Source organism: Hyperoodon ampullatus (genome assembly GCF_949752795.1).
Source record: "Hyperoodon ampullatus genome assembly, chromosome: 1".
Taxonomy (NCBI): domain Eukaryota; kingdom Metazoa; phylum Chordata; class Mammalia; order Artiodactyla; family Ziphiidae; genus Hyperoodon; species Hyperoodon ampullatus.
In genome coordinates this window covers 62087814-62101674 of record NC_136914.1, presented here as the reverse complement: position 1 = coordinate 62101674, position 13861 = coordinate 62087814, and the positions used below count along the sequence as shown (strand labels likewise).

Sequence of the window (13861 nt, the reverse complement as noted above, 5' to 3'; positions counted from 1 at the left end):
GAAGATGCAAGAAACAACACCCCTAGCATCATTTTCTCTCAACTATAATAATAATGCATCATTTTCATCCAGAAACTGAGACTCTTGATTAAGACAATATTCACTAAGCCCTTTGAGCTTATATTCCACAAAGCCTGATGGTCAGATTTTAACATTCCTTTCTTCTCTAAGATCTTTTTGTTTTTGTTTTTTAATTAACGTTAAAAACCCTCTACCCCGACATGGCTCCCAGCTTCCACCTGTAATGCTTTTTAATTAAAAAGGCCATAGTTATAAACAGGTGTTCTTTCTGCTGGGATTCAGAGGCTCTCTGCAGATCAATCTTCCTCACCAATCTGTCGGAGGGGCAGATGTACTTGTAATGGGTCTCTCAGTCTCTTAAGGTCCATTTCTGCCTAAAATAGAAACAAAAGGTGAGAAAACTGGCTAGTCAAGCTTTCAATGATATTACTGTCTCCTGAGAAGAGGAAACTGTCTTTCCTCCATCACTATGAGTCAGAGAAATCATCTCAATCACTCTCAAAGTAAGAGTGCCTCAGAGGCAAAGAATGTTAAAGGCACAGGACAACAAAGTGGGACAGAAACAGAAGTCTGTCCTGGCAGTTTCATCTATCAACAGAGCCTCCAGAAAAGACTGCGCAATCAACAGGGCAGGACTCAGGGGCTCAAGAATGTGGGAGCATCTGGTGCACCTTGATGGCATTTCTCCAGAGAGAAGCCCTTTTACAAACTTTTTGCCTGGAGCCAGAATTCAAATTTATGCTCCTGAAGACTTTAGTTATTTGTCTAGTAGTTGTTTAAGTTTTTCACTGATCAGTAACTTTTAAAACAGGATGTGCAGTCAACTGTAGCACTTTCAAAACTCACACGCGCTTGGGCCTCACCCCTGAGTTGGATTAATAGGTTTAGGGCGGGGCTGAAGCACCTGTATTTTTAATAGCTCCAGAGATGATTCTGACGCATTCCCTCCAGTTGAGAACCACCACACAGAGCAACAGAAGGTAAGAATTCACTTAGGCCAAGGCAGGGAGATGAATTAAGCCTCTTCAAAGCACAACTCTGTCACCAAAAAGGGACAGAGAAGGCGGAGAAGGTCCAGAGAAGAGTAATTAAACATTAAAGAGAATGGAAGGGCTTCCAGAGGTTTTAAAAAAATCTCTAAAGCCATGAAAGACTGCAGAGAAAAGAAATGAGGATTTCTTCACCAAAATCAAAGATATCAGAGTGAGGGGGAGGCATGATCAGAAATGTGAAAGAGGGCTTCCCTGGTGGCGCAGTGGTTGAGAGTCTGCCTGCCGATGCAGGGGACACGGGTTCGTGCCCCGGTCTGGGAAGATCCCGCATGCCGCGGAGCAACTGGGCCCGTGAGCCAAAATTACTGAGCCTGCGCGTCTGGAGCCTGTGCTCCGCAACAAGAGAGGCCGCGATAGTGAGAGGCCCGCGCACCGCGATGAAGAGTGGCCCCCGCTCTCCACAACTAGAGAAAGCCCTCGCACAGAAACGAAGACCCAACACAGCCAAAAATAAATAAATAGATAAAGCAAACTGTCAACAAGTAAAAATAAAACACTATTATAAAAAAAAAAAAAAAAAAGAAATGTGAAAGAGGTAGCTGTTATGAAAAATAAGATATCAGTCTTTTAAAAAAGCATTTCTAGCTCAATAATCTCTCACCTGCACCTTGCAAACATTTCTAGTAGTCTCTCTCTGACCTGGATTTTATTTTGGCTCCATTGCTACCACACATCTTAGGTGAGAGATCTTTGGGTCAGTTGCAGAAAGATTAAAAAAATGAAAGAAAAGTAAAAACAGACCTCTCTAAAGAAACAAAATGAAAAATATAAAAATAGGTTTAAAAATTTCAATATGCTAGTGATAAAAGGATAGATAGGACTCATTATCTTTTCATCTGCTTGTGTTATAAAACTTTCTGGAGCGTTGACCATGCTAAAATAGTCATTTTTATCAACTGAGGAATAATTTACATAGGAAGAAGAGGATTGGATCATTCTTTCAGAGTTTACCCATCTAAGTACTTGATTGTAGATGATGATGATGATGCCATACAAGATGGGGCTGGGATTTATTTTAATTTTTGTAAAACTTACCTGAGCAATTGCATCTTTGAGCTGATTGTATTTCTCTAGGTCAAAACGTGACTTTTTGGCTCCTTTATGGAAAAATAATAAGTATTGTCTGTCTCTGGCTTCTGGATAAACATATTCCTACAAAAATAAAGAAGAAATCAAATTATACTCCTTAGCACACTATCTTCACAAAATAAGCATTTACTATTGATTAGATTCAATACACATGAGCACATATAAAGATATACTACTGACATGTGCTGTATTAAATATTTATTTCTTAAACATTTTTTATTGCACAACACACACAGAAGAGTACACACACAAAAAATGTACATCATAAAGAATCATCATCACGTAATAAATGTTAATCATCACCAGACAGAGAAAATAGAATACCACCAGTAACTCACAAGCCCCCTTTCTGCCCCTTTCCAATTACTAACCCCTCCTTCCCCACCAAAGTAATCACTGTCTTGACTTTCATGGTAACTATTTTCCTGCTCTCTTTACAGCTTTCTTACTTAAGCATACATTCCCCTGAGCTCTACAGCTGAGTTTACCTGTTTTTTGAATTTTATAAAAATGGAGTCAGATAGTATGCATTGTGTATGGCTACTTTCACTCAATATCATGTTTGTGATATTCATCTTTTGCGTGTAGCTGTAGTCTGTTCATTTCCATTGATATGTTATATTCTATTGTGTGGCTACATCACTATTTATCTGTTGTACTACTGATAGATTTTTGGGTTGTTTCTAGGTTTTAGCTGTTGTAAATAATACTGTCAAGATCATCTCTGGACTTATCTTCTGTTGGGTATAAACCTATGAATGGAAATTCTGGACCATGGGGTATGCTTGTGTTCAAATTTAAGGAGTGATATCAAAATGGTTGTACCAGGGGCTTCCCTGGTGGCGCAGTGGTTGAGAGTCCGCCTGCCGGTGCAGGGGACACGGGTTCATGCCCTGGTTGGGGAGAATCCCGCATGCCGCGGAGCGGCTGGGCCCGTGAGCCATGGCCGCTGAGCCTGCACGTCTGGAGGCTGTGCTCCGCAGCAGGAGAGGCCACGGCATTGAGAGGCCCATGTACCGCAAAAAAAAAAAAAAAAGGTTGTACCAGCTATACTCCCATAAGCAGGACATGAGTTGCCATCACTTCACCTCCTTGCCAATACTTGGTATTGTCAGTTAAAAAACGAGTTAGGCAGAAATACTACCTCAGATTCTGTTCCCTTATAGGTTATTACAAAATATTGAGTATAGTTCCCTGTGCTATACTATAGGTCCTTGTTGGTTATCTATTTTATATAGTTTGTATATGTTAATCCCAAACTCCTAATTTATATTATTTATATTACTACCTCATATTTTTTTTTTTTTGGTGGTACGCGGGCCTCTCACTGTTGTGGCCTCTCCCATTGTGGAGCGCAGGCTCCGGACGTGCAGGCTCAGCGGCCATGGCTCACGGGCCCAGCCGCTCCGCGGCATGTGGGATCCTCCCGGACCAGGGCACGAACCCGTGTCCCCTGCATCGGCAGGCGGACTCTCAACCACTGCACCACCAGGGAAGCCCACTACCTCATATTTTAAAAACAACTTTACTTGAGATACCATGCAATTTACCCATTTAAAGTATAATAGTCAATGCTTTTTAGCATAGTCACAGAATTGTACAACCATTACTACAATAATTTTTAGAATATTTTCATCATCCCCCAAAGAAACCCCATATCCTTTAACATCACTTCCTATTTCCCTCCATACTTACAGTTCTAAGTTAACTACTAGCCTACTTTCTGTCTCTATAGATTTGCCTCTTCTGGATATTTCATAAGTGGAATCATAAAAAAGCCTTTTGTGTCTGGCTTCTTTCAAGGCTCATCTATTTGTAGCATGTATCAGTACATTATTTCTTTTTATTGACAAATAATATTCCATTAAATGGATATGCTACATCAGGGGTCCCCAACCTCCCGGCTGCAGACGGGTAGCGGTCCGCAGCCTGTTAGGAACCGGGCCGCACAGCAGGTGAGCAGTGGGCAAGCCAGCGAAGCTTCATCTGCCGCTACCCATCACTCGCATTACCGCCTGAACCATCCCCTGCCATCCCCTCCCCCAGGGAAAAATCGTCTTCCACGAAACCGGTCCCTGGTACCAAAAAGGTTGGGGACCACTGTGCTACATTTTATTTATCTATTTGTCAATTGATAGACATTTGGGTTTCTTCCACTTTTTGGCTATTATGAATAATCTTGCTATGAACATTTGTGTACAAATTTTTGTATGGACACGTTTTTATTTCTCTTGAAGATATAGCATTTTCCTGATCACTCATGAGGCTGAGGCCTTTTCACATCCTCTTTTATATTATTGGCCATTTGCATATCCTCTTTTAGAAGTGCCTGTACAAACCTCTTGCCATTTTTTTCCTACTGGATTGTGTGTCTTTTTCTTACTGATTTGTAGGATTTGTTAATATATTATGGATATGGATCCTTTGTTGGATATACATACTGGAAACATCTCCTCCCAGCCCACTCTCCCTCTTCATGGTGCTCTTTAATAAATAGATGTCCTTAATGTTAATATAGCCTAATTTATCATTCCTATTCTTTATGGTTAGCACTTTTCATTCTGTGTAAAAAGTCATTCCCTATTCCACAGTAATTAAGATATTCTATATTATTATCTTCCAGGAGCTTCATTGTGTTACCTTTTATATTTAGATCAACAATGTGTCTGGAATTAATTTTCGTTTATAGTGTAAGGATGGGGTCATTTCTTTTTTCTATATGGATATTCAATTGTCCTAGCACCATTTATCAAAAAACTCTTTCCCTGCAGTGCCATTTTTTTAAAATCAAAACTTCATTTATACTAGGTCTATTTCTACTTCTGTCTTCTATTCCACTGGACTATTTGTCCATCCCTGTGTCACTGTCTTAATCACTGCAGTATTGTAACTAAAGCTGCAGTCTTCATATCTGATAGAGTGAATCCTCTTACCTAGTTTTTCTTCAAGTGTTTATTGCTTTTCTTAGTCCTCTGTATTTCCACATACATTTTAGAATCAGTTTATTAAAATCTCTTCCCCCAACTCCAAAGCTGTTGGGATTCTGACTGGGACTGCACTGAATCTAATAGATCAATGTGGATAAAACCGTCATTTTTGCACTATTTACTTTTCTAGTCCATGAACATGCTATATCATTACATTTATTAACTCTCCTATAATTTTATGTTTCTTTACATAGAGGTCTTGTACATCTTTTGCATGATTTATTTATTTATTTGGCTATTTATTTATTCTTTTTTTTGTGGTACGCGGGCCTCCCACCGTTGTGGCCTCTCCCGTTGCGGAGCACAGGCTCCGGACGCGCAGGCTCAGCAGCCATGGCTCACGGGCCCAGCTGCTCCGCAGCATGTGGGATCCTCCCAGACTGGGGCACGAACCTGTGTCCCCTGCATGGGCAGGCGGACTCTCAACCACTGCGCCACCAGGGAAGCCCAGGTTATTTATTTATTTTTTAACATCTTTATTGGAGTATAATTGCTTTACAATGGTGTGTTATTTTCTGCTTTATAACAAAGTGAAGCAGCTATACATAAATATATATCCCCATATCTCCTCCCCCTTACGTCTCCCTCCCACCCTCCCTATTCCTCCCCTCTAGGTGGACACAAAGCACTGAGCTGATCTCCCTGTGCTATGTGGCTGCTTCCCACTAGCTATTTTACATTTGGTAGTGTACATATGTCCATGCCACTCTCTCACTTCATCCCAGCTTCCCCTTCCCCGTGTCCTCAAGTCCATTCTCTAGGTCTGCGTCTTTATTCCTGTCCTGCCACTAAGTTCTTCAGAACCATTTTTTTTTAGATTCCATATGTATGTGTTATCAAACGGCATTTTTCTCTTTCTGACTTACTTCACTCTGTATGACAGTCTCTAGGTCCATCCACCTCATTACAAATAACTCGATTTTGTTTCTTTTTATGGCTGACTAATATTCCATTGTATATATGGGCCACATCTTCTTTATCCATTGATCTGTTGATGGACAGTTAGGTTGCTTTCATGTCCTGGCTATTGTAAATAGAGCTGCAATGAACATTGTGGTACATGACTCTTTTTGAATTGTGGTTTTCTCAAGGTATATGCCCAGTAATGGGATTGCTGGGTCATATGGTAGTTCTATATTTAGTTCTTTAAGGAACCTCCATAATGTTCTCAATAGTGGCTGTATCAATTTACATTCCCACCAGCATTTATTGTTTGTAGATTTTTTGATGATGGCCATTCTGACTGGCGTGAGGTGATACCTCATTGTAGTTTTGATTTGCATTTCTCTAATGATTAGCAATGTTGAGCATCCTTCCATGTGTTTGTTGGCAATCTGTATATCTTCTTTGGAGAAATGTCTATTTAGGTCTTCTGCCCATTTTTGGATTGGGTTGTTTGTTTTTTTGATATTGAGCTGCATAAGCTGCTTGTAAATTTTGGAGATTAATCCTTTGTCAGTTGCTTCATTTGCAAATATTTTCTCCCATTCTGAGGATTGTCTTTTGGTCTTGTTTATGGTTTCCTTTGCTGTGCAAAAGCTTTTAAGTTTCATTAGGTTCCATCTGTTTATTTTTGTTTTTATTTCCATTTCTCTAGGAGATGGGTCAAAAAGGATCTTGCTGTGATGTATGTCATAGAATGTTGTGCCTATGTTTTCCTCTAAGAGTTTTATAGTGCCTGGCCTTACATTTAGATCTTTAATACATTTTGAGTTTATTTTTGTGTATGGTGTTAGTAAGTGTTCTAATTTCATTCTTTTACATGTAGCTGTCCAGTTTTCCCAGCACCACTTATTGAAGAAGCAATCTTCTCCGCATTGTATATTCTTCCCTCCTTTACCAAATATAAGGTGACCATATGTGAGTGGGTTTATCTCTGGGCTCTCTATCCTGTTCCATTGATTTATATTTCTGTTTTTGTGCCAGTACCACATTGTCTTGATTACTGTAGCTTTGTAGTGTAGTCTGAAGTCAGGGAGCCTGATTCCTCCAGCTCTGTTTTTCTCTCTCAAGATTGCTTTGGCTATTCGGGGTCTTTGTGTTTCCATACAAATTGTGAAATTTTTTTGTTCTAGTTCTGTGAAAAATCCTATTGTTAGTTTGACAGAGATTGCATTGGATCTGTAGATTGCTTTGGGAAGTACAGTCATATTCACAATGTTGATTCTTCCAATCCAAGAACATGGTACATCTCTCCATCTGTTTGTATCATCTTTAATTTCTTTCATCAGTGGTTTTTTTTTTTCTTTTCTTTTTTTTTTTTTTGCGGTACGCGGGCCTCTCACTGTTGTGGCCTCTCCCGTTGCGGAGCACAGGCTCCGGACGCGCAGGCTCAGCGGCCATGGCTCACGGGCCTAGCCGCTATAGCGGCATGCGGGATCTTCCCGGACCGGGGCATGAACCCGTGTCCCCTGCATCGTCAGGCGGACTCTCAACCACTGCACCACCAGGGAAGCCCTCATCAGTGTCTTATAGTTTCCTACATATAGGTGTTTTGTCTCCTTAGGTAGGTTATTCCTAGGTATTTTATTCTTTTTGTTGCAATGGTAAGGGAGTGTTTCCTTAATTTCTCTTCCAGATTTTTCATCATTCGTGTATAGGAATGTAAGAGATTTCTGTGCATTAATTTTATATCCATCTACTTTACCACATTCATTGATTACCTCTAGTAGTTTTCTGGTAGCATCTTTTGGATTCTCTATGTATAGTATCATGTCATCTGCAAACAGTGACAGTTTTACTTCTTTTCTGATTTGAATTCCTTTTATTTCTTTTTCTTCTCTGATTGCTGTGCTTAAAACGTCCAAAACTATGTTGAATAATAGTGGTGAGAGTGGGCAACCATGTCTTGTTCCTGATCTTAGTGGAAATGGTTTCAGTTTTTCACCATTGAGGACAATGTTGGCTGTGTGTTTGTCATATATGGCCTTTACTATGTTGATGTAAGTTCCCTCTATGCCTACGTTCTGGAGAGTTTTTATCATAAATGGGTGTTGAATTTTGTCAAAAGCTTCTTCTGCATCTATTGAGATGATCATATGGTTTTTCTCCTTCAATTTGTTAATATGGCTTATCACATTGATTGATTTGCGTATATTGAAGAATCCTTGCATTCCTGGGATAAACCCACTGGATCATGGTGTATGATCCTTTTAGTGTGCTGTTGGATTCTGTTTGCTATTATTTTGTTGAGGATATTTGCATCTATGTTCATCAGTGATATTAGTCTGTAGTTTTTATTTTTTGTGACACGTTTGTCTAGTTTTGGTATGAGGGTGATGGTGGCCTTGTAGAGGGAGTTTGGGAGTGTTCCTCCCTCTGCTATATTTTGAAAGAGTTTGAGAAGGATAGGTGTTAGATCTTCTCTAAATGTTTGATAGAATTCGCCTGTGAAGCCATCTGGTCCTGGGCTTTTGTTTGTTGGAAGATTTTTTTTTTTTTTTTTTTTTTTTTTGCGGTACGTGGGCCTCTCAGTGTTGTGGCCTCTCCCGTTGCGGAGCACAGGCTCTGGACGCACAGGCTCAGCGGCCATGGCTCACAGGCCCAGCCGCTCCGCAGCATGTGGGATCTTCCTGGACTGGGGCACGAACCTGTGTCCCCTGCATCGGCAGGGGGACTCTCAACAACTGCGCCACCAGGGAAGCCCCCAATTGTTGGAAGATTTTTAATCACAATTTCAATTTCAGTGCTTGTGATTGGTCTGTTCATATTTTCTATTTCTTCCTGGTTCAGTCTTGGAAGGTTGTGCATTTCTAAGAATTTGTCCATTTCTTCCAGGTTGTCCATTTCATTGACATATAGTTGCTTGTAGTAATCTCTCACGATCCTTTGTATTTCTGCAGTGTCAGTTGTTACTTCTCCTTTTTCATTTCTAATTCTATGGATTTGAGTCTTCTCCCTTTTGTTCTTGACGAGTCTGGCTAATGGTTTATCAATTTTGTTTATCTTCTCAAAGAACGAGCTTTTAGTTTTATTGATCTTAGCTATTGTTTCCTTCATTTCTTTTTCATTTATTTCTGATCTGATCTTTATGGTTTCTTTCCTTCTTCTAACTTTGGGGTCTTTTTGTTCTTCTTTCTCTAATTGCTTTAGGTGTAAGGTTAGGTTGTTTATTTGAGATGTTTCTTGTTTCTTGAGGTAGGATTGTATTGGTATAAACTTCCCTCTTAGAACTGCTTTAGCTGCATCCCATAGGTTTTGGGTCATTGTGTTTTCATTGTCATTTGTTTCTAGGTATTTTTTAACTTCCTCTTTGATTTCTTCAGTGATCTCTTATTTATTTAGTAGTGTACTATTTAGCCTCCATGTGTTTGTATTTTTCACAGATTTTTTCCTGTAATTGATATCTAGTCTCATAGCACTTTAGTTGGAAAAGATACTTGATATGATTTCAATTTTCTTAAATTTATGAAGGCTTGATTTGTGACCAAAGGTATCATCTATCCTGGAGAGTGTTCCATGAGCACTTGAGAAGAAAGTATATTCTGTTGTTTTTGGATGGAATTTCCTATAAATATCAATTAAGCCCATCTTGTTTAATGTATCATTTAAAGCTTGTGTTTACTTATTTATTTTCATTTTGGATGATCTGTCCATTGGTGAAAGTGGGGTGTTAAAGTCCCCTACTATGATTGCATTACTGTCAATTTCCCCTTTTATGGCATTTGCTTTATGTATTGAGGTGCTCCTATGCTGGGTGCATAAATATTTACAATTGTTATATCTTCTTCTTGGATTGATCCCTTGATCATTATGTAGCGTCCTTCTTTGTCACTGTAATAGTCTTTATTTTAGTCTATTTTGTCTGATATGAGAATTGCTACTTCAGCTTTCTTCTGATTTCCATTTGCATGGAATATCTTTTTCCATCCCCTCACTTTCAGTCTGTATGTGCCCCTACGTCTGAAGTGGGTCTCTTGTAGACAGCATATATATGGGTATTGTTTTTGTATCCATTCAGCCAGTCTATGTCTTTTGGTTGTAGCATTTAATCCATTTACATTTAAGGTAGTTATCGATATGTGTGTTCATATTACCATTTTCTTAATAGTTTTGGGTTTGTTATTGTAGGAGTTTTCCTTCTCTTGTTTTTCCTGCCTAGAGAAGTTCCGTTAGCTTTGTTGGAAAGGTGGTTTGGTGGTGCTGAATTCTCTTAGCTTTTGCTTGTCTGTAAAGGTTTTAATTTCTCTGTCAAATCTGAATGACATCCTTGCTGGGTAGAGTAATCTTGGTTGTAGGTTTTTCCCTTTCTTCACTTTAAATATGTCCTGTCACTCCCTTCTGGCTTTCAGAGTTTCTGCTGAAAGATCAGATGTTAACCTTATGGGGATTCTCTTGTATGTTATTTGTTGCTTTTCCCTTGCTGCTTTTAATATTTTTTTCTTTGTATTTAATCTTTGATAGTTTGATTAATATGTGTCTTGGCATGTTTCTCCTTGGATTTATCCTGTATGGGACTCTCTGCACTTCCTGGACTTGATTGACTATTTCCTTTCCCATATTAGGGAAGTTTTCAACTATAATCTCTTCAAATATTTTCTCAGTCCCTTTTTTTTTCTCTTCTTCTTCTGGGACCCCTATAGTTCCAATGTTGGTGTGTTTAATGTTGTCTCAGAGGTTTCTGAGACTGTCCTCAATTTTTTTCATTCTTTTTTCTTTATTCTGCTCTGTGGTCGTTATTTGCACTATTTCATCTTCCAGATCACTTATCTGTTCTTCTGTCTCAGTTATTCTGCTATTGATTCCTTCTAGAAAATTTTTAATTTCATTTATTGTGTTCTTCATCATTGTTTGTTTGCTCTTTAGTTCTTTTAGGTCCTTGTTAAACGTTTCTTGTATTTCCTCCATTCTATTTCCAAGATTTTGGATCATCTTTACTATCATTACTACGAATTCTTTTTCAGGAAGACTGCCTATTTCCTCTTCATTTGTTTGGTCTGGTGGGTTTTTACCTTGCTCCTTTATCTGCTGTGTATTTCTGTGTCTTCTCATTTTGCTTCACTTACTGTGTTTGGGGGTCTCCTTTTTGCATGCTGCAGGTTCATAGTTCCCGTTGTTTTTGGTGTCTGCCCGCAGTGGCTAAGGTTGTTTCAGTGGGCTGTGTAGGATTCCTGGTGGAGGGGACTGGTGCCTGTGTTCTGGTGGGTGAGGCTGGATCTTGTCTTTCTGGTGGGCAGGACCATGTCTGGTGGTGTATTTTGGGGTGTCTGTGATCTTATTATGATTTTAGGCAGCCTCTCTGCTAATGGGTGGGGTTTTGTTCCTGTCTTCCTGGTTGTTTGGCATAGGGTGCCCAGCACTGTAGCTTGCTGGTCGTTGAGTTGAGCTGGGTGTTTGTGTTGAGATGGAGATCTCTGAGAGAACTTTTGCCGTTTGATAGTATGTGGGGCCGGGATGCCTCTGGTGGACCAATGTCCTGAACTCAGCTCTCCCACCTCAGAGGCTCAGGCCTGACACCCGGCCAGAGCACCAAGACTCTGTCAGCCACATGGCTCAGAGGAAAAGGGAGAAAAAGAAAGAAAGAAAGAAAGGAAGAAAACTAAACTAAACTAAACTAAAATTAAATTAAATGAAAATAAAATTTAAAAGTTATAAAAATAAAAAATATATTATTAAAAATAAAAAAGCAATTAAAAAAAAGAAGAGGACAACCAAACCTAAAAACAAATCCACCAGTGATAACAAGCGCTAAAAACTATACTAAAAAAGAAAACAAAAAAAAAGCACAAAAAAATGGACAGACAGAACCTTAGGACAAATGGTAAAAGCAAAGCTATACAGACAAAATGACACAAAGAAGCATACACACACACATCCACAAAAGGAGAAAAAGGAAAAAATATATATATATTTAAAAAAAAAAAAAGGAAGAGAGCAAGCAAATCAATAAACAAATCTACCAAAGATAATAAGCTCTAAATTCTAAACTAAGATAAACATAAAACCAGAAACAAATTAGATGCAGAAAGTAAACTCCAAGTCTACAGTTGCTCCTGAAGTCCACTGCCTCAATTTTGGGATGATTCATTGTCTATTCAGGTATTCCACAGATTCAGGGTACATCAAGTTGATTGTGGAGATTTAATCCTTTGCCCCTGAGGCTGCATGGAGAGATTTCCCTTCTCTTCTTTGCACAGCTCCTGGGGGTTCAGCTTTGGATTTGGCCCTGCCTCCATGTAGGTGGCCTGAGGGCATCTGTTCCCCGCCCAGATAGGACAGGGTTAAAGTAGCAGCTGATTAGGGGGCTCTGGCTCACTCAGGCCAGGGGGAGGGAGGGGAAAGGAATGTGGGGCGAGCCTGCAGCGGCAGAGGCCAGCATGACGTTGCAACAGTCTGAGGCACGACGTGTGTTCTCTCTGGGAAGTTGTCCCTGGATCACGGGACCCTGGCAGTGGCAGGCTGCACAGGCTCCCGGGAGGGGAGGTGTGGAGAGTGACCTGTGCTTGCACAGAGGCTTCTTGGTGGCTGCAGCAGCAGCCTTAGCGTTTCATGCCCATCTCTGGGGTCTGCACTGATAGCCGCAGCTCGCACCTGTCCCTGGAGCTTGTTTAGGCGGTGCTCTGAATCCCCTCTCCTCGTGCACCCCAAAACAATGGTCTCTTGCCTCTTAGGCAGTTCCAGACTCTTTCCCGGACTCCCTTCAGCTAGCTGTGGCACACTAGCCCCCTTCAGGCTGTGTTCACGCAGCCAACCCAGTCCTCTCCCTGGGATCTGACCTCCGAAGCCCGAGCCTCAGGTCTCAGACCCCACCTGCCCCGGTGAATGAGCAAAGCCTCTCAGGCTGGTGAGTGCTGGCTGTCAGCGATCCTCTGTGTGGGAATCTCTCCGCTTTGCCCTGTGCACCCCTGTTGCTGCGCTCTCCTCCGTGGCTCCGAAGCTTTCCCCCTGCCCACCCACCGTCTCCACCAGTGAAGGGGCTTCCCCGTGTGTGGAACTTTTCCTCCTTCACAGCTCCCTCCCAGAGGTGCAGGTCCCATCCCTATACTTTTGTCTCTTTTTTTTCTTTTCTCTTTTGCCCTACTCATGTACGTGGGGAGTTTTTTGCCTTTTGGGAGGTCTGAGGTCTTCTGCCAGCATTCAGTAGGTGTTCTGTAGGAGCTGTTCCTCATGTAGATGTATTTTTGATGTATTTGTGGGGAGGAAGGTGATCTCTACATCTTACTCCTCCGCCTCCTTGAAGCTATTTTTTTTTTTTTTTTTTTTGCAGTACGCGGGCCTCTCACTGTTGTGGCCTCTCCCGTTGCAGAGCCCAGGCTCTGGACGCGCAGGCTCAGTGGCCATGGCTCATGGGCCCAGCTGCTCCACGGCATGTGGAATCTTCCTGGACCGGGGCACGAACCCGCGTCCCCTGCATCGGCAGGCGGACTCTCAAGCACTGCGCCGCCAGGGAAGCCCGAAGCTATCTCTTGCGTGATTTATTTTTAAAAGTCATTTTGAGTTGCATCTCTTAAAAAGTTTCATTTTCGGGCTTCCCTGGTGGCGCAGTGGTTGAGAGTCCGCCTGCCGATGCAGGGGATACGGGTTCGTGCCCCGGTCTGGGAAGATCCCACATGCCGCGGAGAGGCTGGGCCCGTGAGCCATGGCCGCTGGGCCTGTGCATCCGGAGCCTGTGCTCCACAATGGGGGAGGCCACAACAGTGAGAGGCCCGCGTACAGCAAAAAAAAAAAAAAAAAAAAGTTTCATTTTCTAACTATTTGTGGCTGGCATATAGA

General features: G+C 41.2%; 1 protein-coding gene across 1 annotated transcript in view; it reads right to left on the bottom strand.

The window, feature by feature from the left end:
- The window catches only part of MCU (mitochondrial calcium uniporter), a gene marked incomplete at both ends in the record, with an annotated part of 217366 nt that overhangs the window by 1005 nt on the left and 202500 nt on the right, over window positions 1-13861 (bottom strand). Inside the window, 2 exons of the mRNA XM_079716050.1 lie at window positions 332-395; window positions 2109-2225. Of these exons, the coding sequence (XP_079572176.1) occupies window positions 332-395; window positions 2109-2225 (181 nt within the window). The remainder of the gene's footprint in view (window positions 1-331; window positions 396-2108; window positions 2226-13861) is intronic.